The following is a 27,331-nucleotide window of genomic DNA, read 5'->3' as shown; positions in this document are numbered from 1 at the left end:
AAGATGTATTCACTTTTGACTCTGCTTTTCTACTTTTTCTACTTTTTTTTTTTCCTACTTTTTTCTTCCACTGCTTTTCTTTGCTCTTTCCAGTGAAATGTGAACAGGAAGAAGTGAAGTTTTTTTTGTGGTTATTCTTTATGGAGTTTGAGTGAGAATGGAGTTGATTCAGATGCACTTTTGAAGGAACAGATAGTATTTGCTTCTACCACCTCCCCTACTTGTCAATGAAGAAGTAACCATTCTGATTGTTTCAATGACACTTAGAAATAATGGCTTTAGAACTGGGGATAGCACTGTGAATTTCAGATCGCCATCACTTGTAGCAGGTGGTCTGTGTCTTGATTTCAGTTTTCTTCATATCAGTGCAGTGTGTTTAGTGAAATCTATTCTGGGTTTGCACAGTAACTGGATATGTTGTTAAACTCCCTTTATTGGACAGTAGTATTTCCAGGTTAATTGTCAGCTCAATTTTATTGAGCTGTACTTGCCAGCAGGGCTGCATATTTCTTTAGTGACGACCTGACATTGTTGGAGCTTGCTAAAACAATGTCGTGCCTACAGAGCTTTTAGAGCTGTTTTCTAAACATGCTTTGTTCAGTGCATTTGTTACTGACAAATAGCCGGGAGTCTTTTCTCTTCTCTATAGGGATTGCATGAATAGAGAACAAATGGAAAGGCCTTGTCTATTTGTGTGCTTTAGGAGAATCCTCCAGCGTACAGGATTTGAAAGTAAAAATGCTACCACTTCCATTAAATGTGACCACAGGGCTTGGGTTTTTCAGTTAAACTGAGCATAAGCAGTCATGCTAGTGCCTGCAGTGTATGAAGGCTGCCATGAGCATTGCTGTAGGAGACCTTTCTACTGGAAAAATGCTAATTTTGGCAATGTTAATTAGCTTTTGCAGTTTCCCACTTTCTACATGTGGCAGAAGTCCTGCCACAAGGAACTGTAGGTTATGGAAAGCTGCCAGACTGTTACCTGGTTGTCAATTGTTCTTACTGAGCTAGAGGGGAGCAGGATTGTCAGGCTCCAGTGGACAGCAGTTCACAATACATGTTCCAGCACTTCTAGCTTAACACTGCTCTGTACAAGGTTAACTACCTGTGGTACAGGTGATACCTGTGAACTACAAGTGATTGAGGATAAGCTTGTTGCTGATGCAGCTTCTGAGGATGTGCAGATAGCTCAGCCAAGCAGGGCTTGTAAAACTCAACATCAGTCCTGAGATGTCACTTATGCACTAGGATAAGTAGGACTGTTGGCCAGAAGTAACAAAGATAATCAATTAATACTGTTAATATCCATCTAAATAGTTGTTCACAAATGTGCGTACTGGCAGAAAGCAATGCTATGAACAAGGCATGACTGTGAAGCAAGTGGGTGTTTTTCTCTGGTAAGAGAGGGCTTTTCTAAGTATGGTAAAGAGGCGTGATTGGATTTTTGAATATCACACTTGTAGAACAATTTGCCATTGCATTGGTCAGTGTTGCTCTGTGCCTTCCTTGTGCCCTGCTTGCAGCCCAGGCAGTGGTGGTGAAAGTTGGCTGGCAGAGGAGATTGTGGGCAGATGTGATACCCTGAGACATTTAAACTCGTATGAAATGGCCTTTTTCCCCACATTATATGATATGAGAAGACCTGTGCACACTTAAGATGTGATCACTTCTTTCTTCTACAAAGGCAGAACAAATTTCTAGAAGACACAGTGATGCCTTTTGTTACTTCTGGTAGGAGCCCACTCTGTAAACAAAGGAATCTTTGTTCTAAGGGAGATCTGAGCAGGCGATGAGGTCCATGGGATAAGAACTGCCCCTTTGGTTGAAAGTTTTTTCAAGTTACTATGCACTGCAGTTTGAAACTGCAAGAAATCTTTTTTTGTGTACTTCCAAAGTTCAAATGCTTTAATTTTAAGATATGTGAATATTCCTAATCATTTCTCATAATATATGGGTAATTCAAGACAGCAGATTCATCCCTCTTAAATGGCCTTGCAGTGGTTTTGTTGGAAGATGTTTCAGAGCTTGATGTTTAGATGGCTGGATAAAACATTGCTATAACAAAGTTGTGACCCTTTTTATTTTGGGGCAGTATATAATATAAGCTGCTTTTGTGCAAGATGTCAGATGGGCAGTGTTGTCTCCACATCTGAGTGATGGACGTGGTAGCTTTTGGTTCTTTGCCTTGCTCTGGTCAGGCAACTCAGCCTGGAGCAATCACAGCCCTTAGGATCCAAGCCTTGCACTCCAGGGCTGCTATTATTTTCCCTCTTTTGTTCCTGAGCCTGTCTCAGACTTCCTTCAGAGACTGTCTCAAACTGTCTCAAGTACTGAAGCACAGCATGCCCTTTCCTCAGCTGATGGAAGTATACAGGATTACTGATGGAAGTTCTATTCTCAAGGATTCACTTGACAGAGTGAAGGGAGCTCCATGAGACTGGAGGCTTCATTTGTTCAAACTGAAACTGCTGTCTGCCAAAACAAGCCAGCATGGCTTGCTGAGGACCTCATTTCCTTTTCAGCAATAATCACTGCAGAGACTTGTAGGTAATTGCTCTTTATAAATCTTACATCTCCCTTTTCGGGAATTTGTAAACATCTGACTTTTATGTCTCCTGTGTCAGTTTCATCATTAAAATAACCTTCCACACGCACAAGGAACCAACCTAGCTAATAGTCTTCATGGCAGCACTGTTTGTTGGTGGGGTTCTGTGTGAGTGAGCTTTCTCTGCACCTGCTGTAATAACTGTGTGTTGTTCATCTAGTTAAATGTCATCTGGATTACATAGTGCTTGCTGCTGTGCTTCCTGCAGCAGTAACAGCTCTGGAGTTAGCTTGTTTTAGTGCTGCTTCTGTACTTAAGAGCTGATGCAGAACTTTTGTAGCCAACATCAATCTTGCTGTTAAGAGATGTCATGTGCCTCCAGGACCTTAACATGCACACGCAGTTCCACTGAAGGCAGTGTCTGAACCCTTAATTCAAGTAGATCTTCTTGATTGATTTTTCCTTCCGCTGTTCCAGAGAACCTGACCTTTTGAACGTGTTAGTGGAAACCAAACCTGCTCGTGAGAGGAGTTCAAGTCCTTAACGCTCAATTACCCAGCCCCCCCGTGGTTCAGATGTCTGTGACTGGCTCTCTTTCTGCTTGCTCTTGCAGACTTACAAAAGCACTGACATGAAGCAGTGCTCGTGCTTCAGCTCTCGCATGCGAGAATATTTCAAGGTTTTTGTTTTTAAACTGTGGAAGGGACAGTTGTAGGTGAGTGCTGGTGAGGGAAGTACTGTTACCTTGTCACTCTGGAAACAGGACCACCTGTGCCTCAAAGAGATCTTGTTCTCTATGACATGAGGAGTTGCAAGGTGAAGTTAATATCTGTGCTGTTAACAAACAAAACAAAGCCCCACCTCAGTGAAGGAGTAGAAATGGGTGATTTAGAAATGGTAAAGCTGTATTCAAATGCCTCTTGCCAGTATGCACTTGCTTCTAACTTTTTTGCCTTTATTACTGGTAGTCTTTGTATCTTCAAGGGTGATTCATAGAAAAAACATGGGAAAACATGGCTTTATGAAATGTATTGGGGATGGATATAGGGATAATGGTAGCTTATGGTGTTGTTACAGAAAAATTATTAATTAATAATTATTAATTAATAAGTGAAGTAAATATATCAGAACACAGTTAATGAGTTTCTCAGCTTGCTGCTTGCTACTTTTTGTGTAGATGTTATAAGAAAAAACTCATCTCTGGTATTTTTTTAGTAGCAGGTATGTGAGGGACATACATTTTTCCAAATTATACAATGGTTGCCTTTAAAAGAAATCTCTGCGTTTCTGCCAGGGAGCAGGGCTGGACTTCGAGCTCTACTGATGTGTGTCCAAACTCGTTCAACAGCGTCAGTCCCACTTTGCTCTGCAGTGTAACTTGAAACATAACTTACATGAATTAAGTTGCAGATATCAAGGAGACAAATCTGTTGTAATGTTTGTACACCTGTTTAAGCATGAAACCCCATAGGTAGGCAAGGTGTGCGTAGTACACAACTGTTGCTTTAGGAAATGCTGGTCTGTTATTTAGTTTTCTGCATATGCTCCACTCCTCACCCTGAGCTGCAGACCTGTAGTGCCTGGCACCCAGCTGCCAGAGCTGCAGTGTTGGGGCTGGTCAAAGGGCTAACTTCTGTATACTTGTCCTTAGTGACCAAAAATGTGCTCCAAATGAGCTGGTAACAGCTGAATGTGTACCTCTAATTAGTCATACCTATTTTATTCTAAGCATCTGCCATGTTACTTAAGTAACAAAGTCCATGGATATAAGGATTTCATGCATATCAAGTTCACTCAAAAATGACTCGTTGTGTTGATGTTAGCATAATCATTAGAATAAGAGCATGGTTTGGAGCAGTCAGCTGCAGAAGTTGATAAATGGTAGAATGTTATAAATGTTTTGATATGATTACAATTGCATGAGTTCTGGCTCTTATCAATCATAAATCCTATGAGCATACAATCTAGAAATAAAAATGTGTTCCAGCATTACATTATTCTGTTCCACTAGCTTGGTGGCCTGTAGAGCATTATATGTAGTTGTAATGTATCTTTGAAATCTGCAAACTCTTATTATTGTTATTTTTTTCTTTAGTCCTGCTTGGGGGATTCACATCTGGTGTAGATCTGAACTATTCACTTGATTAAAAAATGTGTTAAAGATGCAAGGCACTGCTGAAATTTGTTTAATTATGTTCTGTATTATAGGAAAGATATTACACTTGAGATTATGTGCATGTAACTTCTAATGAAGGAAAAAACAACTTGGAAGTAATAAATAGCATTCAAGGAAATAAATTCTCTTCATTTATACAACAAATGTTCTACTTAATCTTTTAAATGCAGATGTGTGTTTTTGTTCAGTTGGTTTTGTTGGTGTAAGCTGTGTGGAAGCCTGATCCCCTGATATTTCTGTAAAATATCACTTTGGGTATTGAGTATTGAGTAGTAGCAAAAGGAGTCTATACCCTGTAGTTTTAGAAATGTTCTTACAGTCTTTTTTCTTTCTTCTTCCCCATTTCTTTTTAGAGATCCAGTTCAAGTAATAACTGCTTTGCATCAGACCTAGCAGGCATCTCTAATTGCTTAACAAAGGGACTGTATGAAATGGAAATACATCTCCCGCAGTCAAATAAGATGTAACCTTGATTGGTTGTATTTCATCACACCTGCACTAATTCTCCTCTGGTTTCCAAAATGGAGCTTCATGTAACAAACTGTGCTATCTTACCTCTTATAACTGTTTTGTTCCAGAAGGTGCAGCAGTCATTATATGGCTTAGAAGTGCAGACGAGGAAAGACAAGAGGGAGAAGAAAATGATTAAAACATGGAGAGTGCAGTTATCTAACCTTATATGTATGAAGATAACTAAGACAACCCTACTAAATTGTCTGGTCAAAGTTGTAGTAAGAATTTTGTTCATAGCAATCAGTTGTGAAAGACAGAACAGGTAGGCAGTGCATTTTATTTTATTATTTCATGATTTGTGATACATAGTGTTGTGGCTTGCAATTAGTCTGAAAGCCTTAAAGGTGGAAGATAACTGGAAAAACATTTCTCAGAGAGGAACGGGCTTAATAGACTTGGGAGAATACCTCTAAGGTCATCCAGTCCAACCATCCACCTGTCACCAATGTTTCCCACTAAGCCATCTCCCTCATTGCAACATCTAAACATTTCTTGAATACCTCCAGGGATAGTGACTCCACCACTTCCCTAGGCAGCCCATTCCAGCAGGTAAACGAGTTTCCTTTCTTTGAAAGGAGGAGCACTGATGAGCTGTCTATTCTCTGGGAACATAAGCTGCCTTTGTTAAAATAATAAAATATAAACCCAAAGGACATTTAGTATAGTTCGTCTGATTCTTGCAGGGCTTACAGTCAGTGTCTTGGTGGAAGACAGCTGTACCATGGCTGCAAGCACTTGGTTCTTAAGGTTCCAGCTCATTTTAATGCCCAGTGCATAAATGAGGGAAGTAATACAGTACAAAATAAATCAGAGCTGCTTTTTTAACTGTAAAAATTATTCTTTTCATATAAGGGAATGTTGTGTGCTACTTGGATAAACTGTGCCTCTCATACTGCTCAAATAGTGCGAGAGAACTCGTGCATCTGAACCTATATCAAGAAAGCACATATATCCCCAATGTCAATATTATGTTCAGAGTGTACGTTTGCATGTAGTAGTCTTACTCTCTTGAGCTGGTTTTGGTTACTTGACAACTTGAAGGTGGCTTATATAACTCATTGACAATTGTGTGACTGAATCTTCTTGTCAGCTTAGACACCTTTCCTGAAAATGCATTCACATTTTTCATAATAGCCATTGCTGGATTTGATGTGAAAACAAGAAATTATGTATCTTAGAGATCAGTTAGTGTTTGTAGAAAATAGAAAGCATTATTGTGAAACTGTGGATGGTTATTATGGAAAATTGTTCATAACTGAACTTGGGTTCTGAGCTAGGAGAGGAGGCAGCTCAAAAATGTCACTGTACCATTTCTGATTCTAACTGTGTTTAAGTCAGCCTACCCCAGTATTTAAGATTCATGCTCTGTGAATCTTAAATACTATGTGTTTACCCCTTGAGGGGTAAACACTTACATGCTTTAACCTGAGCTCATATTGCTGCTGCTCATGGTACTGGGGTTTGAACACACATCAAGTTATAGGGTGGTTCTCCTAGTCGTTGAGGTTGTAGTGATGTATTGCTGTCTGCCTTTTGGATCTGTGTGTTACCTCTTGTTCTGTACGGCTCTTCATTGTAATACAGATAGCTGAATTCCTTCATATTGTACATGTCTTTACTGTATGATCTTCAAATCATTTTCTAACAGTGGCTTTAGAAGCCTTAATGTTCAGATGAAGGATTAAAATAAAAATCTTCTAACCTACAGCACAGCCAAGTACAGTGTGGTGACTTTTCTACCTCGATTCCTGTATGAGCAGATAAGAAAAGCTGCAAATGCATTCTTCCTCTTCATTGCCTTACTGCAGGTATAGTTTCATTGTTTTACTTTCATTTATTAAATAACTGAATGCAGCTACAGTTATTTGAATGTTCGTGGTCGACTGCAAAAAAGTTTTCGAATGTACGTTAAGTAGTAACATTGATGAGATATGTACTTAACAATTGAAATTAGAGGGTATTTGAGCTGTTTTTTTTTCCAACATAATTCCTAAAATCAAGCTAGTTATATTATTAATACAGTATATCACAAGATATGGAACTACTGACCATATTGGGAAAAACATGCATAGATTCTTGTGAATGTGCCGATATTTTTAATAGTACAGATACTCACCCTGAATCAGTGGCATTCATCAGCTGAATGCTTTTCTTATTAAGAAGAAGTAAAAGAAAAGGCCTGTACAGCAGCATAATCATATACATTCATAGCAGTAGCTTCTTCAAGTTGGTTGGGAGCTTAGGCTGGTGTGTCTGCTGAACTTAAATGGCAGTCATGTACAAATCAGAATTTAAGCTCTACCTCTTTTTCTGCTGGTAACTTTGCATAAAATGCTAGACTTTCTAGAAACTTATTTTAAAAATAATATGAGCATCTCTTTTCCTTTCTGTTTACAGCAAATTCCAGATGTCTCTCCAACAGGAAGATATACCACCTTGGTGCCATTGCTATTTATTTTGACAGTTGCTGGCATCAAAGAAATCATAGAAGACTATGTGAGTATGAATTATTATGTGGGAAATCTACACTAAAAACAAATGGTGCTTCAAAAAGCCATGAGATGCCATAAAGCTTTGCATCTCTGAAGTCTATTTAGCCATTACTGAGCAGTGGCTAAATACTTTCAAAGATGCTGACTCTACAGGAATTTCTGTAGCACACAGAGATAAGTAAATAATTTTCTGGTACAGCTTAAATGGTGAACAAAGAAGTTGTATGGAAACAAGTTGGTGTAAAACAGAACACTTATTTATACTTATTCAAGTTTATCTACTGGTGCTTTCATTAGGAAAGCCTGGCTAGAACAGGAACTGTAGAGTCCTGACATATATGTAGCCTTTTTAGTAGGTCTAGGAGATCAAAATCATTAAAAGTGTAAAATTATCTTCAGGGCAGACCAAAAGAAAATCTGGATACTGTTTATAATGACAACGTGTTTATACTTTGCAAGGTTCTGATTAATAATTTAACTTTGAAAACATTTTAAACACACAGTACGTATAACATGTATACTCCAACTGTCATCTAAATATACTATTGCTTTCTGTTCCCTTTGTTTTCCTTTCAAAAAACAATTTTGGATACTTGAGTTTTCTGCTGTTGATCCATGTTTGTGTCTGATTGCCAGCATGGAGAGTGGTGCATTAAAGTTGTATTATTTTGTTTGTAAACCATTTAGATTTAGGTGATCAGTGTGGCTTTTTTCAAAGCATACAGGCAAGAAAGACCCAATGTATCTTCTTGTGGCATGTCATGTTTCTAGCTTTAATGTGTTTGGAATCCTCCATGAAATGAGCTGTAATGAAAAATATTTTTCTTGCAGAAAAGACATAAGGCAGACAGTGCAGTGAACAAAAAGAAAGCAGTAGGTAAGAATAAAGAATCTTAAATATTTGAAGCGCAAATAGTGAATACAAGAGTACTTTTTTTTATTATATAGACTTGTGTTACTGAAACTGTCATTATGGTGGCAAGTACATGTCTTTTTGGAGTCAGAAGTTACTGGTGTGTCAGGACTGCACCTTACAAAATGTTTGATGCTGATTGTGTGATGCCTGGGGTGAGAGGTTAGGGGTAAGCTTTTAGAATTTAAAAGCTGGTTTAATTTCAGAGCTGTTTGAAGTCACGCAGATCTCAGCTCCTCCATGAAAACAGAGCAGTTTTCTCCTCCTCCAGAATACTTCCTTGACTGTTCAAAATCCACCAAGGCTATAAAACTTGTATCAAAGGATATATATATATATATATATATATGTATGTATGTGCTGCCCTTAAAATATAGGAAGAACTCTGGGTATTCTGTGGATGTGCTTTCTTTGAGGTGTCAGCAAAAGAAAAGAATAACAGACTTCCCATAAATGCCTATGTTTACCCCTAATGTTTTGAAACTGCTTGACACTGATTACCTCAAGACATCATTTTGATTTTCTTTTCCCTTAACTGAAAAGTTGTGCAGAAAATAGTAAGGATTTATTGATTGCTACCCCACAGCCACTCTGCAATCACTGGATCTTGGTGTTCTCAGACATTCCACGGTGGAGCTCTATAGGTGAAACCGAAAACAAAGCAACTTGACTTTCAGTAGAGCATCTTTCTTCCAAAGTAGCTGGACTTGGTGACCTTAAGAAGCTTTTCCAGCATAAATGATTCTGTTGCTATGATTCTATATGTAGTTTAAGTGTCAAAAAGCTAAAGAAACACTTAGTGGAACATGAGGATCAAAACAACATGCTAGATCCATGCTTCAGTTAACATGCAAAATATATGCAGGAATATTTTCAGTGTGTTTTTCCTTAGTGCTTGAGCGGTTACATTGGTCATTGAGGTTGTATATTAATGAACATCAAAGAAAGCTTTGCTTTATCAGTTCTTTAAGGTATTTTTTTCCTGCAAGTTTGAGAAGATGTTGCAGGTGCAATTATTAATCCTGAGAAACCTGCAGTTGTCTAGCTGTAGTACAACAGAACTTTCTATAGATAACATTAGAGGCTGCTCTTTCCAAGGTCATGTAGGCAGTTCAGTCTCATCCATTTATGGATAGAGAACATGCACTAACAAACACTTAAGAGGAAGCTTATCATAGTAATTGGGGAGAGATAGCCTAAAGAACACAAGATACTCTTATGGATCTAACTGGAACATAGCAATTGAAAAGCAATTGTTTTGGTGTAGTTCAACTTGTATTTTTTGCTTCTGTATTCTAAATACAGTTTTCAGAATATACTGCCTGAAACTGTCATCATTTTTTTTTAAGAGAAAGGTTAGAAAGGCACATTTATGAGAGTGTCATAAGAGTGAAAAAATGCATTATAAGTATGAAAAGCTTATTTATGTTCAGAGTGGAATTAAGGCATTTTAAACTTAGGTTCTGTATGTGCTTTTAGATACCTAGACTCCTCACTCCTCGTACAGGTGAGTGAGGTCTAGACCATGTCATCAGAATAGAGAGCAGTTGTGCTTACCCTCAAGCAGACATCCACTGTCTGCTTAACTATGTTTGAATTCCACCTGTAGTGACCAGATGCTTGCTTCATTAACATACATATAGACTTTGTATTTATCTCTGTTTAGCTTTTGATCTTTATTGTGTGGCTTCAAAACATGTTTCCTGTTTTCAGTTTCCCATAGAGTATGTTAACTTGGTTTACAGAGTGAGTTTGGTATATATGAATTAAATTGCCTTTGGAAGAAACCCAACTGAAAGTTGTTCAAGTGAGCATGTGCAACTACGCTAGGAGCTGAAGTGTGTTAGGCTTGGAGCCAGTGTGTAGAGACTACATTCGATGTAGGGAACAGACCATGTTCTGTGCTGATAATTGTTTCAAAATTTGTCTGGTTCTTGCGTATTTATTCTGATCTAAGTTTACATTTTCTTTTCAGTTCTAAGAAATGGGATGTGGCAGGACATTGTGTGGAAAGAGGTAAATATAATTAGGGATGGGGTAGAGAGTGGAGAAATTGTTCAAGAGTTTTTCTTGCTTGAACAAAGAGGGAGGCCTAGAGTTAATATGTCCTATGGGTGCCCTGTGACTTAAGGTGGGAGGGGTCCTTTCTGCTGTAATGGTGAAGATTACCCTGAGCAAAGCCTCTACATGCTGATCTTTATTGCTTAGTACTATGTTTCAACCAAATGTTGCAAAAAACTGTTGTATTCTTGCTTGACAGTTAATATGCTGTGGTGTATAAATAGTATTCTCTTTTCAGTCCATGTCTAGAAAAGTCACTTTCACTGCAACACTCCTCTTACGTATTTTTGTCCCTGTGCTAAAAAGTTCTCATGTTTTGAGGCTAATTTTTTATTTAAGTATGGAACACAAGACCTGCTGCCACCTTCAGCACACTTGAATGCAGGTTGTATTGAAACTTCTGGGACAAGCTGAGATTTATTTATAGAACTTTCTAAAGTCCCTCAGCATGCAGTGATGTAATTTTGGCTGTTAACTCCTCTTAAAGACAAAATGAGTTCTGTTAACTAATAGATGAAGGTGAACTACAGTCTTCTGTAAACTCAGAGAAATGAGACTTACCTCAGGAGACCTAAATGCAATCCTGCTGAAGTGCTAGATTACAGCAGAAACTAAAGATCTCTGGGGATTCTGAGGCCTCTTGGTTATGGTTATTTATGCTGTTCCACGTCCTGTTTGAAGTGAAGACAATGAACTCAAATATAAGATTTGAAGCTGAGCCTGGAATCTATTTTTTTTCTTATACCCGTTGTCTTCTCAAATATTTCTTCAATTGGTCTGTATCTTGCATTTGCATATTGTCTATGCTTGCATATGTTGTTAGGGAATAACAGTGCTATCAATGTATTTACTTTAAGACAGATTTCTGATACTTGAGCTTACAAAGCAAGGGAATTTGTTTTCAGTGGGATCCAAATAAGGCTAATGAATCTGCCTGTTCAATCATGCCATCTGTTTCATTTGTAATAAATTCGTATGTTCAATTATTTGAAGCACGTTTTGGGCTGTAAGCAGTACATGGGATGCTCAAAACTGATATACGTTAGGCAGTTCTGGCTCACTGTCTTGAGAGAGTTGCATGGAGTTTTGTAGAAAGACAGAGTATATGCAATTCCTGTAACAGCTACTGGAAACTCTTAGGTCTTCAGTACTCCAGAAGTTATGACTTTGCGAATCTCAAGTCACTGTAGGTCACAAAAGAACTGGTTGATTGCTGTCCATCTGTAGAGACAAATCTTGTTAGTGACTGTTAGAATCAGTGCATCTATACAGTGTTAAGGAAAGGTAATGATGACTGAGTGGGTAAGTAATATGGAGAAAAAAAATTAAAAAACTCACTCTTATGGAATTTGATCTTCTTCAAGTATCAAAGGTACTTTTTAACCAGGGAAGACCTTTCTGTAGGTTAGATTAGACTGTACTTAAATGAAAAAAAAATAATTCAGATACGGGTAACAGCTGAATTATAGAAGAAAATCACTTCTACTAAAAGTTGCTGCACAATTTCATACTTTCCTATTATGTATTCTGTACAGACAAATATATATGTATGTATGTGTGTATATATATAGCTTATTTTGCCTTCAAGAAACAGGAAGCTTTGATACTGGATCTATAATCTTGCAGTGAAAAGTACTCTGACTTTCAGTAGCACTATCTGTAGTTGTTTTGTGCATGATTATGTTCTGTTGGGTGAAGGACAATAACAAACTAACATTGCAGACAAGCAAACTGTTTGTTTTTCTCTTCCATGCTACTGCACCCCTGCCCCTGATTCAACAGGTAGCAGTAGGCGATATTGTGAAGGTCACCAATGGGCAACATCTTCCAGCAGACATGATCATTATATCTTCCAGGTATCCTGTTTGGGTGTGGAAGTGTCTGATGAACTGAGGTGCAGAGGACTCTAAACTCTGTATTTACTATTAATATAAACAGACATCAGATGACACTACATTTTCTCCACATCTTAAAATAAGATTTCAGCAATGTTAAAGCTTGCTTTACCAGGCAGTGATTTTTTTTTAGCAATGCTGATAGTTCATAAGAAAGAAGGCTTCTTTAAGACTTTGGTAGTATTGTGTGTTTGTAGTGTACAAAGTTTGTCACTGGGTTTTGAAGATGGAAGATGTGTTGCACAAGCTTGATGCAGCCATTTGTTTCTTGGCTTTTTGTGGACCCCCTTCATTTAATCAAGGAAGCTTAAGTTTTCTTCCACATAATTCCGCTGAACTTCCAGCATATTTTCCTGCCACTCAAAGATTTCTTCTAAAGCTTTTCAAACAGTAATTTCAGAAGGCTAGCCCAAATGGCTTTTAAGTTGCTAGCCTGCAGCATAGGTTTTGGGCTTTGTTCATGTGCTCATTGCCTTTAGGTTACTGAACACAAACCTGTGTTGAATTATCTCTAGTATGGCAGCAGCAGTAAACTGAATACCATTCCTTTTCCCTTGTGGGAGACAGCACAACTTTTATGATACAGTGGAAAATGAAGGCTGGTAGTTCATAGAAGTATTTCACTGGTACTCAGAAATGGGAAGCTCAATCTCTTCAAACTATGTTATGTGATCAAGGATAGAGGCACCTTCATTCCATGGTTTACAATGTATTTTTGAAACAACACTATTTTTTACAATAAACAGTTTTCAACCTTCACATGCAGTTAGTTAGGCTACTCTCAGTAACTTTCTGTTTTGGTGTTGAGAAGTACTTGTTCTGTTTGAACTTCTTATCATACTATACTAAAAAACAACCAAAAATCTTTCTGATTTATGCCTTAACTTGCATGGGTCAGCTTTTTGATCTATTATTCTACTAACCTGCTGTCACTGCTAATCATGTAACTGAAGAATTAGAGCCAAAGTATTTGAATTTTAGGAGAAACTTTGCTTGAAATAAGTAGCAGAACTGCCATAGTGAACGCTGTACAATTGGTATTATTTTCATAATTTTCTGAATGACAATGCTAAGTGTCCTCAGTTCACCAGAAGGCTTTGCATGCTCTGAATGAGTGGGATTTTTTGCTTTGTGTTAATGTGTTAATATTTTTGTCTGAACTGATTGTCAGAGTTGAAATAAGCAATTGTTTATCTCCTTCTTGCTTTGCCTCATAGGAGAAAGGTGACATAAAATGAAGTTTGCATACAGAATAAGTTTTCATGGAGGAAAAATAAAAAGTAATTTGAATCCAAACACAGCTTTGTATGGAAACATTTTTACATTGCTGTGAAAATGTACATTTACAAGGAACTGCATTTTAAGAGTTTTAAGAGTTCTCCCTGAGTTAACAACCTCAGCTGTAGTGGGCAAAGTATTTCTAACAAGTAAAATTGGAGTTGAATTGAAAATGCACTGTGACTTTATTGAGTTTGGACTCAGTTTGCCCACATAGGAGGAGAGAAAGAACAAATGCTGCACCTTTCTTCTTGAAGAAATAATTAATGGAGAGAAACATCTTCTTACTGTTATATATGTGCCTGTTTTGTAACAAAGCTTTTCCTAAACAGCATTTGTTACTGACTCCTGCTGATTAAGTACATTTACAGTTTAAGTAATTGTTTGTTTTGGAAAGCAAATAGTAACATCTCAAGAGTAAGAAAAGTGATAGACTGGAGACGTATGTGATTTAGGTCCAGAGGGGAAACTGATGTTCCCTAACAACCTGAGAAGCCAGTGATGAAAACAGTTTTGGTGGTGCCATATAGAGCTTTTAAATCTTAAGCAGCATGTCAGGAAGTAATCTCTGATAGAACTATGTTTCCTTATTGCAGGTGCTTATGCACACTGTTCCATTTAGATATAGGAAAGACCTTTACTGATTGAAAATGCTTGCACCTACAAGGAAGAATTTTTGCCCTTTTAGGTAAAGGCAAAAGCAACTCTAGAAGATGCAAATCACAGCCCTCAGTTTCAGTCTCGTCAAACCCTGATTCCTTACAAAGTGGGGAGCACTTTGTGCTTAGCAGTGTTTTCAGATTCAGTTGAATAACTTCTGGGCATACAAGTTGGTCCTGTGGATCACAACATTAGTATGCATGGTTCACAAAGTCAGTAGCAGCGAGCACTGCTCTCTTCTTCTAAGTGCATCCTCTTACACTGTTTGCTACTTCATCTATGCACAGCTCTTGCAATCTCAGGTGATTTTTGTGGACTGCAATGTATAATATCAAATTCAGGAATCTAAATTAATTATATTAAATACTTATTAAACCTGACTTAGTCCTGTCTTTTTGGATAGTTTTGCATAAGAGCATTCAGGGATATGTACTTTCAACTGGTTCTTTCGTTGTTGTGGACCACCTATGTGATTTTTCTCTTCAGTTTATTGAAGACATGTATTGTGGACAACTTAACGCAAATGTAGTGCATAAAAAGAAACTTGTTTTTAGTATCTAAAATCTTGTCATATTCCTTACAGTGAACCTCAAGCCATGTGCTATATTGAAACAGCTAATCTTGATGGGGAGACGAATCTTAAAATACGACAGGTAAAACAAACTGAATTTTGCCATATTTTTCCTCTACATGTGTAGTGCTATCTACTAAGCAGACTGTGGGCTGTATGACAGCTGTACTAGTGCTGTATAAAAACAAGACAAATAAACAAAATATGCATCTCTTTCCAGGTTACAGTAAGCCTTTTTATTCAACAGATAGGAACCCAAGCAATGGTTTGTGTACAAGTCTAAGGAGCTAATCTGAAGGAAACAGGGAGGTTATAAGTTTGCAAAGGTAAATCCAGTAGACCTTGATGGTATTTTGCTTGAGGTCCAGGGGGTGCTTCGACCAGTTTTCCTGCCAGTTATGATAGCATTAACTTTAACCTGACTCGTGTGAAACACTTGAAATAGGTTTTGACTCTGCCTTGCTGAATTGAGCGTAGCACTAATATTGAGAAGGTGTTGAGGTGTCACTCTTAAATGTATATGACGTTGTGGTTGGGACAAGTCTGACATGGTTTTTCTGGCATATGGTTTGTACTGAGAAATAATTGTAGGTCTTGCATTTATATTTGGAAGATACAGAACTATAATTAAAAACTAAAAAATGATAAGTGGGATCTGTTGGGATAGCTTTTGGAATAATAGACTTTCCAGCAGTGGTGAATTTTCATCTATTTTCATCTTTTTCATCTATTTGTGCCTCTTGTTTTCCCTAAATGATGATAAAATTTTGCCTAAGGGTGGAGTTTTTCTGTAAAAGCACTTCTTGAAAACAAAAACTTTTTTTTTTTGAGTGAAATTTTTTTCTTTTAACTTTTCTTTATTTTGGGGAAGGTATCTAAAATCCTCTGTACTAAAAGTGAAGTAACAGCACTAGTCCTCAAACTGGAGGTGAAAATCTAAGCAATTTATGCCCATTGATGGATGAATTTTTATCAAACAACTTTTTGCTAATATTGGGAAACCCAAACATTTCTTAGTATTTTAGTAAAAAGAATTTTATCAAGAAGCTGTGTTGGTACACTGTGCTTCCAAAGAATAAGCAGGATTCAAGTACTCAAGTGCTGGTTTTATTATTAAAAACATGAAAAATGCTTGTGCTTGTGGTCACAGCTACAGTCTCTGCTGTCACATACACCACTCTGTTACTTCTCCCTCTGGAGTGCTCAAAGGAGCTTTTCATTATGCTTCAGTTAATTTGTTCCCTGTTTGTGGTATGTAATGGAGTTTGGTCAGATATTTCTAGTTTTGCTGGCAAAATCCTATTCATCATGGTGTTTAGAAACAGTTGAGAATCCTTGTCTTCTTTCCGAGAGAGTTACAAAAAATGAGTTTGATTATATCAGTATTTCAAAATTATGTGTACATAGAATCACAGAATCACAGAATTGTAGGGGTTGGAAGGGACCTCCAGAGATCATCGAGTCCAACCCCCCTGCCAAAGCAGGTTCCCTACAGCAGGTCGCACAGGTAGGCATCCAGGCAGGTCTTGAACATCTCCAGAGAAGGAGACTCCACCACCTCCCTGGGCAGCCTGTTCCAGTGCTCCGTCATCTCACTGTAAAGAAGTTCTTGCGCATGTTTGTGCGGAACTTCCTATGCTGCAGTTTCCGGCCGTTTCCCCTTGTCCTGTCTCCACTCACCACTGAAAAGAGTCCGGCCTCGCCATTCTGCCCCCCACACCTTAGATATTTATAGACCTGGATCAGGTCCCCTCTCAGTCTCCTTTTTTCAAGGCTGAACAGACCCAGTTCACTCAGCCTTTCCTCATAGGGGAGATGCTCCAGGCCCTTCACCATCTTCGTGGCCCTCCGCTGGACTCTTTCCAAGAGATCCCTGTCTTTTTTGTACTGGGGAGCCCAGAACTGGACGCAGTACTCCAGATGAGGTCTTACCAGGGCAGAGTAGAGGGGGAGGATCACCTCCTTTGACCTGCTGGCCACGCTCTGTTTAATGCACCCCAGGATGCCATTGGCCCTCTTGGCCACAAGGGCACACTGCTGGCTCATGGCCAACCTGTCGTCCACCAGGACACCCAGGTCCCTTTCCGCAGAGCTCCCCTTTAAATATATATATATATGCTATTTAAATATATATATATCTATATGCATTTTAAAAGCTATACACTTGTGAAAGTATGGCTTCCTGTTCTGAGAACCCAGTAGATCAGATCACACTTTCCTGTCAGATTTTATTTGCTTCTGGACACATGCTTAAAAGGCAGTATTAAAAACAAACAAAAACCAACTGATCGGGGGGGGAACTTCTCTTAAAGATTTGTTCTGGCTTGCAGTACTGTGGTCAATCTGGCAAAAGAAACTAAAATGGAATCACTCTTAACCAAGTGGAGGCATTCAGAGTTGAAAAGCAACGGAATATTGTGTGTGCAATCCTTGAGGTGGAGTGGCAATATGTTAGATTACAGCTTCATAATGGATTGAAAATTAACCTTGAGTTCAGTCAGAGCATAATGCATGTACTGACCTATAAGAGTCTACACTTAAGGGTGACTACATTTAACAGCAGCAATACATCAGCAGAGCTGTACTTTGAGAGAAAAGCCAGGCCTCTTTAGGCTCTTTGTTTCCTACTTCATCCTGCACATGTGTAACTTAATGGTTTATGGATATGAATTTTATGTGATTCTCTTGGTCAGAGAGATTGTTTAGGCTTTCTGTGTAGGAGGGATGTAAGGCAATCTCTGTAAGCAGCCTCACATGTGCCTGTAATAATTAAATATTGCAGGAAAGTTAGGGAATACTCATCTGAAAATAAAAACACAAAATGAGGAAGAACAACAAAACATTCAAGCAAATTTTTAATTATAAAATATTAGAAGAAAGTAACTTTTCCTATCTTCTTGCCTTCTAACAGTTTTTGACAAGAATCTCCTTTGGTTTGGTCTCTGCAGGGGTTGTCTCAGACTGCTAGTCTCCAGTCAAAAGAAGAATTGATGAAAGTATCTGGAAGGATAGAATGTGAAGGACCAAACCGTCATCTCTATGACTTCACTGGAACCTTACGCTTAGATGGTCAAAGGTATCAGCTTGATAACAGTCGTAGACTCCTTTGGTTATGACAAATGCTTTCTGCAGGCTTTTCTTCTGCAACACTGATCGTATATCTGTTTTTAGATGGAGTAGGTTTGCCTTTCTGTGGAGTCTTCTGTTTGCTAGGGGAGACATGGCTTCTTTGAAATCATAGTTGTTCTTTACCTAAAGTGATACTTTGGGAGGAGCAAAGGAAATGGTTTTATTTTTAGGATTGTCTTGCAACAGGAGATGTGCAGAGGATACTGGAAAACTTTATCTTCTGACAGGAGCTAAAGCTGAAGCAAGCTCAGTTCCATATTGAAAATGATTCCAGAATCTGGAGTTTCTGTCAGTATGACTTGGATCTGTTGCAACTCTTGAAAGGAAAGAAATTCTGAGAAAATAGATTTTAGGACTATAAATAATAGAACCTGAAGCGTCAGCAGGAGTGTACAGGTTTCATCTTACTGTACAGGTTTCCTTGCACCAAAACTGTACTACTTGAGTGACTAAGCAGAATAGTGACAGATGCGAGAAGAGTAAAAGATCACTTGCATATTACTTGAAAAATCACATGGGTAATGCATCTCTTCCAAAATGCTTCTTTAATGATGTGTATACAGTTATAGCATGCTTTGAGTGGACAGTCTGTTTGCAAGTGTGATGCTTCCTTGTCTTGGATATGAAAGAGAAAGAGAGCTGCCACAGGTTCTCAAGTGCTGGGAAACTAGAGGTGCTCCCTAGAATCAACTTCTTCCTGCTCTGCTTAGCATAGATTAGGCTTTCAACAGAGGAGTGAAACCTATATATTGTATGTATAATTATATGATGGTGGACAATATAAGTTGATAAGGGAAAATGCTTCCCCTTCTTTCTTGAGCTGGGAGGAAGCTAAAGCTGAAAGGAGAACTGTTTTCCTAAATCATTATTGAGAATTGAGAGATGCTTGCTTGCTTCTTGCTTTGCAGCCCAGTTCCAGTTGGTCCAGACCAGATCTTGCTAAGAGGTGCACAACTGAGAAACACTCAATGGGTGTTGGGTATTGTTGTGTATACAGGATTTGATACAAAACTCATGCAGGTAAGTTTTTAAAGATTTGGAGTGTGTTCTTTTTCTGCGTTCAACTTGTCTTTCATATTGGAGTTCGTGAAATGGTTTGATTCATTATAGCTGTTTAAGTAGAAGCATGAGGAGTGCAAGGATACTACTGTACTTAAAATTGTATATGTACAAAAACTAATGGAGGTGTATATCTAAAATACTTGATATGCAACCAAAATTAATTATATTCTATTTTTTAGATTGTCTACTGGCTCATTTAAAACTGAGCTTTAGCAGCTGAAGAAATGATAATGGCTGCCTACTGTTTTAACACTTGAAGATAGACAGGTTAAGACTAAGTTTTTTCTTTGTCTTAATGGCAGGGAGCTTGGAGTGCTTTTTCTGCTCATCTTTGCTGATGGCCATTGGGAGCAATGGGCAGCTAGGAGAATCTATGAGATCTTTAGTACTGCATGTTTCTCTTCCTCCAATATTTTGTCAGTTTAGCTGTTGTATGGAGCCCTGGCTACTATTCTGACCTTTCTGGTCTTTGTATACAAAATTGATCTACATAGAGCTGAAGTATTAAGTTCTATAACTGACTTAAAAATGAAGAATGAATTTGCTTCTGCAACTATTGGTATAAGCCATTACCTGATTGCTTCTGTTGCTGTTCAGAATTCAACCAAAGCACCTCTGAAGAGATCAAATGTGGAGAAAGTAACCAACATGCAGATCCTGGTTTTGTTCTGTATTCTCCTGGTGATGGCCCTTGTGAGTTCTGTAGGTGCCTTATTATGGAACAGAACACATGGCGAAGTCGTGTGGTACCTTGGCTCTAACAGTGAGTATACTGGCTGTGTGTTGGGATGTGTCAGACTGTATGGACATCCAGGGTCTTAACTCTGCCAAATGAATTGACAAAGTAAGAAATGGATGAAGAAAGAAACATAAGAAACAATGCTTGCTACTAACTTTTGATTCTTTTGTTTTGTTTTTGGGCTGGTTGGTTTTTTTTGTTTGTTTGTTTTTGCATATAGGCTGGCTTAAGTTAATTGGCCAGTGAGGCTGCTGTTAATAAAATGTTTTAAAGGTTAGGTAAATATCACTGGGCTTCCACTTAGGGAGCAGGAAACAAGCAGAAAAGAGGCAAGAGTGGTGTTTGTTGCTCACACTTGGTGTTCACCTCTGTGGAGATTGTATGCATCTGGATTTCCACAGAATTTTTTTTGGAGTAGAACATGTATTGTTGCCATATGTATCACAAATTGATTGTACGTGACTGTAAGATAGAAGGTATCTGGCTTGATGGGACTGACTTCAGCTTTTTGCTTCTATTTGGAAGAAAAGGATTTGTCTTGATGCATTTTTTCCCCTGTTTTTCTACATGCTGATCTTTTGTGGAGAACTGGAGTGCATGCTAACTCTTGTGATTTTGGTGCTTGTGATTTTGGTGACGTTTGAGTTGCTTTGGCTTCTGATGTCTGTCATTTGTAATGAGAAAACTGGTTGGTTAGTATGCTTAAAGGGGTTTTTTGGTTTCATCTGTACTCTTTGAATTTATTAGTTCAGATATAAAAAATGAATCTCATGCAAACACTTAGGAATGAAATGCATCATTGCTCATTAGACTTCTGTTTTGGGGGTTATGTTGTCTGATTATTAAGTGTATTGTTGAAAACATTTTGAGATGCAGATCTGAAAATGATTGTCACTGCAAATTGTCTTTCTGCTCGTGATGGTACAAACAGATGGCAAAAGGTATCTTCAGCCCTTCTACAACAAAGCACAATTATGATAAAAAAAAAAAAAAAAGGAAAAAAGCTTTTGTAGGAAGAGCAGGAAGTGCCTCAGGCTTGACTTCAATTTGTGGTAGTTGCAGTGTTGTCTTCTAGTAGCAACACTGGCATTTCTCAAATTATATTTTGTACCCTCAACCTTGGTTTTTAATGAGGAAGTTTAAATTCATGCCTTCAGATGGCAGGAAGGAAAGATGAGTGAAACAAACTCGTGAGCTTGAACTAACATGGAACAGGTGCAACCTGTAATAAACAAGGATGAGAAAGTAGTTTCTATAGGTGCTTTCCTGGAAATGAACACACAGTTTCCATCACCTCTGCAATTATTATACATGGGAAATACTTTTGTCAGGCTTGATCTGGAATTTTCATTAAATGTCAAATTTCTGTAAAGGTTGTATTAGAAAAAGCTTTTTTTTCCAGTAAAGTGTGCTTTCATTCTTCATGTTTACTGATAAGGGGTATGAAACTCGCATGTTCACACTTGGAGGTGACTGAGTCCAAACGGCAGCTTTTTGGCTTCTGTCTCCTCGTAGTTTGCTGCTCTGCCTTCATCTCAGGTTAAGTTATGGGCTGTGACCCCATTGTACTGGGCTCTGCTGTTCAAAATGCCTCCTAAAATTCAATAACAGTGCAAAATGCAAACATGGAGACTATGTCTACTGTAGAGAGGATGTGGTCAGCGCCGTGGAGAAGAGCTGTTATCCTATGTCTTTCCTGAACCATTTCTTTTCTGTCTGCTGTTCATAAATGCTTTTCCTTCCCTTTAAGAGCAGTTGTGCTATTTGGGCGACTTGCCCAACATTGGCTCTGTTACTAACAGCACTTCTGCCTAAGCAGGATTCAATTAGTTTGTTCTCCGGATGTCTGTGTCATCTTGCTTGCTCATATTTCTTTAGAATGAAGGACTTCTCAAGTCTGCCAATGCTGGCAGCTTTTAGAACAAATTTTATTCTTTGTTTTTAATTCCACTGAGACATACAGGATAGTTTCTGAAGGGTAAAGCTATGTTATGAGTGATATTGGTGGCTCTTAATTGGAGTATTTGACACATTGGATAAATGTCTAATTTTGGGTTACAGTGTGGAATATCACACATCTTGCCATCTGTTCAGCAAAATATTCTCAGAAAGTGTTCTTATCTCTAATACACAGCCTCAACGATTTTATGCTTCACCTGGCATAGTGTGCTCTATCTTCAGGCATGTGTTCTGTGGGAGTTTTTATATATGTAATATTCAAATCAATATTAAAAAGACCCTTACGCTAAGCTAACACACTATTTATTTTAGTACTACTAAAGATGATCAGGTCAAGTACAGAAAGATGGCTGTCCCTATTCTGTGCCACTCAGATTTCTGCCTTCTGTATGATTGTCTTGTGTTTTTCCGTCCACAGAAATGCTATCTGTCAACTTCGGGTACAATCTGCTGACATTTATTATCTTGTACAACAACCTTATTCCAATCAGTCTTTTGGTGACGTTAGAAGTTGTCAAATTCACCCAAGCTCTCTTTATAAATTGGGTAAGTAACAGCAGTTGATGTATCGCAATCACTTTTGCAAGATGATGTAAAAAACCTGATATCTTAACCAGGATTTCTGGTTTTGAGAGCAGGGCAAAATTCAGAGGATTTATTTTGTGTTAGTGCTGTGTTCCACAAAAAAAATGAAAAGATTTTGTTGTAGGGATCTCTTCTGTATAAATAATTGCTTTCATGTATTTTAGGTTTTGAGGATGAGGGAAGTCTTTAAGCTGAATTACTCATGATAACCTATAGCTTCTCTCAGCCACAGCAGACAGAAAGACTAGACTTGTTTGGGTGAGGTGTTAAGTTTTTTTTTGGGAGGGGTTGTTTCTTGGTTGTTTTTTTTGGTGTCTTTTTCTTTTAAGTCTTGAGGTTGGCATTCAGATCCACTTTGGTATGAGTCATGATATTTATGATATTTCTCTAAAGACATGAGTTGGTGGTGCCTTATGCTACAAAATGGTTATACTTTTATTCAGGCAAGTTCTGACTTCAAACTGTGTATTTCTTCAGTTATGTACTGGAAAAATTCACACCTCTTGAGCTGAATATCAGCAAGTAGAAGAGATAAATTCCTTGTCTTAGTATGCATTAACCCTTGAACTTCCAGTAAAGATAGAGCAATTCTTATAAGATACAAAAAGATTGGAGACTTTAGTGTTCAACTTGCCTAGTATACATCTAATTTTGCTCTCATTTCAGGACATGGATATGTATTATCCTGAAACTGACACACCTGCAATGGCCAGAACCTCAAATCTTAATGAGGAACTTGGGCAGGTAAGCAAAAATTTTCTGAAGTGTAATGTTTGTATTATGTAGTTTTATATTATTATATTATATTATTATTATAGTGTTATAATAATGTGTAGTTTGGGGAGATGGAAAGTGTGAAAGAATGCTGTGCAAATGAGCTTTATTCTTTTGCATTGTGGCTTGCTTAATGCAACTTCTTCGCTTTCATTAGTCCAAGTCTTGCCAGTATGAGGCATGATAGGATCAGATTTAAGGTCATACAAGCAGTTTTAAGCCTGAGAATAGAGTCTGCATTTCCTACCTTCTCTTGGAACTGACTTTGTCCTTGAGGTATCTGTGCTTGTGATTGTCTGTACCAGAGCAGGATATACAGCACTTAGCTTGGCTAAGGAGCAGCCCCAAACAGCCTTGGCCTTCCTTTGTCATTCATGTTTCTGACTGCCACACAAAAAATGGAAGTAAAAAAAAGATGCAGTGCTATTCCTAGCTTATATTGTGTTCCTTGACATGCTTTTGCATTTTCCTTTAATAATAATTGTATATTACTTGTTGTTATAAGATATTTGTTACAAACACCATGCAGTTCTGGAAGCGAGAAGGGAATAGAATGGAAGGGCTTCCCACAACAAAGCTACTGGAGATCACAACTTTGCCACTGAAATTGTGCAGTACCATTGAGAAATCCTACTTTTTGTCCTTTGGCCAGTAAAATCATAAGTATGTAAATAAACTACATGAACTTCATAGTTTGTGTGAACTTAATCTTGGAGATGATGTGTGTCTATGTAAAATACATAATTACATTTGCATTACAAATACATTGTGTGCTGCTCAGCAGAATGACTGTCAATATCTTTTGAGCTTTTCCTTGGAACTGCTAAAATATAATTTGTATTTGTGTGACTTTGAGAAGTTACTACAATAATCTGACTTCCTACAAATGTTATGTAGCACAATGTATCTTGTTGGCCCTTATGATGCTTTTCTAAAAGTAGCTTAGTATTGCTTCCATGCAACTAGGCTGAATTTTTATATTTTTCAGTGGAATTACTTGATCACAGGTGTTTTTAGCTTTGTTGTAGGTCAGAATTATTAGTAACTTGATGTTTCTCAGATTTTTGGGTATGTACTTTGACTTCTGACTTGCTCAGGCTCCACTTCCAATGCTATGTATTCGGAGATTATTTAATGCATTGCTAAAATGAACTGAATTGTGTTGCAGATCTTGATGAAAAACTTTCTGCAAATCTAGAAAAATTCTGGTCTTTAAATGGACAGATCCCTGTGGTAGTACCATCCCTTCTGAATGGTTGCTGGTTTATAATCTTATTAGATTCAGAGATAAAACACCATGGAATTTAGCTCTCATCTATTTTTTTTTTAATCTGTTTTGGCTTAAGAAAGGTAGGAACCTTGATTCTTTTTATGCTTCTGATTTTTCAGGAACCTTTACTTTAGTTTCCTGTCTTGCTATACGATGTTAATACAACTGAAAGATTCAGTGAACGTTGAACATTGAACTTGCACAAGCCAGTGTAACTGGAGCTGTGGCAATTAATACCTACTACTTGATCCTTGCTGCATTTACAGATAAATAAGAGATAATACCATTAAAGAGCTTTCCTGATTGTTTTCCTTTAGCTTTGGTATGACAAACCTGCATTGTGACATTTCTGGGTCTTAGGTCTGTTCTTGAATTTTCCTTAAGCTTAACTGTTTTCCATTTATTTCAGTCTTGTTACTTTGCAAGTTAAAATTAAACTTCTTTCTTCCAGGTAAAATACCTGTTTTCAGATAAAACGGGTACACTAACATGTAATATCATGAACTTCAAGAAATGTAGTATTGCTGGAGTGACATATGGGTAGGTATGACTTTTTAGAAACTGTAGGTAAACGTGTGCATGATCATATAGATACTTTTAGATCAGAATATCATCAGAACGTGTTGTTCAGTGTATACTGTAATGTATTTTATGATCACAGTTATTAGCTTTCATTTTCGTGTCCTGTGACACAACGTGTGAAACACAAACCTGGAGAACACTTTACATGAAAAGAGAAATAATCTTATTGCTTCCTAACTGTCTGCTTGTGACTTAAATTAAAACAGAAGAGCTAAATACCCTCTGGCCCCTTTGCAGAGGGAAGATTACGTGGCTTAAAGGCAGAAGTCTATTTTGTTTCCATGACTCCCTCTAATAGTGAGAATTTCACTACTGTCAGATAGTTGTAATTGTCAGAAGACAAGAGTTAAATCTTGCTTGTACAGGAGCAATGCCCACTTAACTATTTTTGTTCTGTTTTTATCAAAAGGATCTCTTGGGATCACTCTAGTATTTCATAGCACCTGGCTTTTTGACTCTCAGATGCTGTATCTTTGGTCTTTGCTAATTTTTTATGACTACTCTTAAGGTCTCCATGCAAAATAGCCTTTGAGTTTCATGGTAGCTAACTTAGATACTTCAAAAGACAGAGAATGTTATTCAAACCTTAGAAAAGCTGAATCCCTGATTCCATTGTGTGCTTGTATGTGTGATGGTGCATTGATCTCTGCCTTCTGCCTATTTTCTAGTTGCAAAGTGGAATAAATGCTTCATGGGGTTTGTTATTTTTCTTCCCCATCTTTTCCCTTAGCCATTTTCCGGAGTTGGAAAGAGAACGTTCATCAGAGGACTTCAGGTAAATACATTCCAACGTGTTTGTATTCTGTGTAGCAGAATGGGAACAAACTGTATAAACAGACTGCTTTCAAATTTGAAACTGAAAGAAGCCCAATGAAACGATGTGTTTGAATGTAGGCTCCTGTTCGAAAAGCATCTAGGGCTGGTGGGTGATGCTGCAGCTTTTTTCACAGGGAGGTGATAGGGACAGGAGGGTGAAGGATAGGCAGTGGCTGCCCTGGCATGGATGCCTGCTAATGCCGTGCTCGTTTATAACTGCCAACAACAAAGTAACAAGCTAAGAGTGACTCTTATTTCAGTCTCCAGTGATAAATGTACTGCTTTTCCTCCACTTCACTAAGCTCAAAGTTGACAGGAAGCAAAGGAATTTCTTAACTGAAATGTGGTGTTTTACTTGGTAAGCTGGGAAAGTGCTAGATGTGTTAGTGTCATAGACGGAGTGAAAGCCTAGAAGGAAGTCATTCACAGGAGGTGTCAGTGTAGCATATTCAGTTTAATAGGAAGTGGGAAAGAGCCAGAGAGTGCTGATGTGGCTTTGAATGTCTGATATGGGTAATGAGGGGTATGAGTACCACTGAAGAAACAGGTAGACACCGAGTGCTATTAGGAAACTACTTCCTTATGAGCTAAGTTAAGCTTTTCTAGTGCTTCTGATTTTTGTGATTACTTCCAGGAAGAAGTTAATATGAGAGGCTGCTACTTCTGCTGAGATGGAATTTCTGTAGATGCTTCTCTCCTTTCATGTTGTTGCTTCCTTCATTAATTTTTTTATTTATTTATTTTTTTTTTTTGTCCTCATGTGCTTCCATTAGTCAGCTCTGTAAAAGAATTTCTAGAATTTCTTCCAGATACTGATTTGGATTACGTAGGCTCAGAGTCCTTCAGGAGTCAACTTAGAGCAGAATTCACTGACTTAAGAGAGGAAACTTGAAATCAATGTATTTTAAGAACACTTAAAAGCTGTTTCTGCTACGCCTGTCCCAGGAGGTGTACTGACACTTGAATGTTGAAATACACTTGCAGGCATACCTCTTACTGCTGTATGCTTCTTCTAATGCTTCTTACTGCTGTGGTGAAGAGAGTGTCAATTATTTTCAGCATTTTGTGTGTGAGTCATATGATCTTTTCACAGTACTTGCTAGAGCAGTAGGATTTTATTTTAGTTCTTTCTCTCCAACAAAGTGGATGAATAGAAAGAGATGAACTGATAAGAATGGCAATATTGTTACTGTTATATTTGTCTTGTCTTGCTCCGCAGCCAGCTACCTCCTCCTACCAGTGAATCGTGTGAATTTGATGACCCAAGACTGCTGCAAAACATTGAAAATGACCATGTAAGTCTACTTTGTG

General features: G+C 38.0%; 1 protein-coding gene across 4 annotated transcripts in view; it reads left to right on the top strand.

Annotated features, from left to right (window-relative positions):
- ATP8A2 (ATPase phospholipid transporting 8A2) overlaps nucleotides 1–27,331 on the top strand; it is a 314,007-nt gene that overhangs the window by 40,993 nt on the left and 245,683 nt on the right. For 3 of the 4 annotated variants that reach the window (XM_042868038.1, XM_042868034.1, XM_042868036.1), the window contains 14 exons: nucleotides 6,943–7,042; nucleotides 7,632–7,730; nucleotides 8,558–8,603; nucleotides 10,615–10,655; nucleotides 12,483–12,556; nucleotides 15,117–15,186; nucleotides 18,053–18,180; nucleotides 19,142–19,253; nucleotides 19,893–20,058; nucleotides 22,412–22,539; nucleotides 23,245–23,322; nucleotides 25,074–25,162; nucleotides 25,935–25,979; nucleotides 27,240–27,315. In XM_042868038.1, coding sequence (XP_042723972.1) covers nucleotides 6,943–7,042; nucleotides 7,632–7,730; nucleotides 8,558–8,603; nucleotides 10,615–10,655; nucleotides 12,483–12,556; nucleotides 15,117–15,186; nucleotides 18,053–18,180; nucleotides 19,142–19,253; nucleotides 19,893–20,058; nucleotides 22,412–22,539; nucleotides 23,245–23,322; nucleotides 25,074–25,162; nucleotides 25,935–25,979; nucleotides 27,240–27,315 — 1,252 coding nt within the window. Of the gene's footprint in view, nucleotides 1–6,942; nucleotides 7,043–7,631; nucleotides 7,731–8,557; nucleotides 8,604–10,614; nucleotides 10,656–12,482; nucleotides 12,557–15,116; nucleotides 15,187–18,052; nucleotides 18,181–19,141; nucleotides 19,254–19,892; nucleotides 20,059–22,411; nucleotides 22,540–23,244; nucleotides 23,323–25,073; nucleotides 25,163–25,934; nucleotides 25,980–27,239; nucleotides 27,316–27,331 lie in introns of those variants that run through there. The other variant, XM_042868037.1, reaches the window with a different exon arrangement.

This window comes from Lagopus leucura, unplaced genomic scaffold (genome assembly GCF_019238085.1).
Source record: "Lagopus leucura isolate 7727_CA_CO unplaced genomic scaffold, USGS_WTPT01 Super-Scaffold_100001, whole genome shotgun sequence".
Classification (NCBI taxonomy): domain Eukaryota; kingdom Metazoa; phylum Chordata; class Aves; order Galliformes; family Phasianidae; genus Lagopus; species Lagopus leucura.
This window is presented reverse-complemented; position numbering and strand designations above follow the sequence as displayed.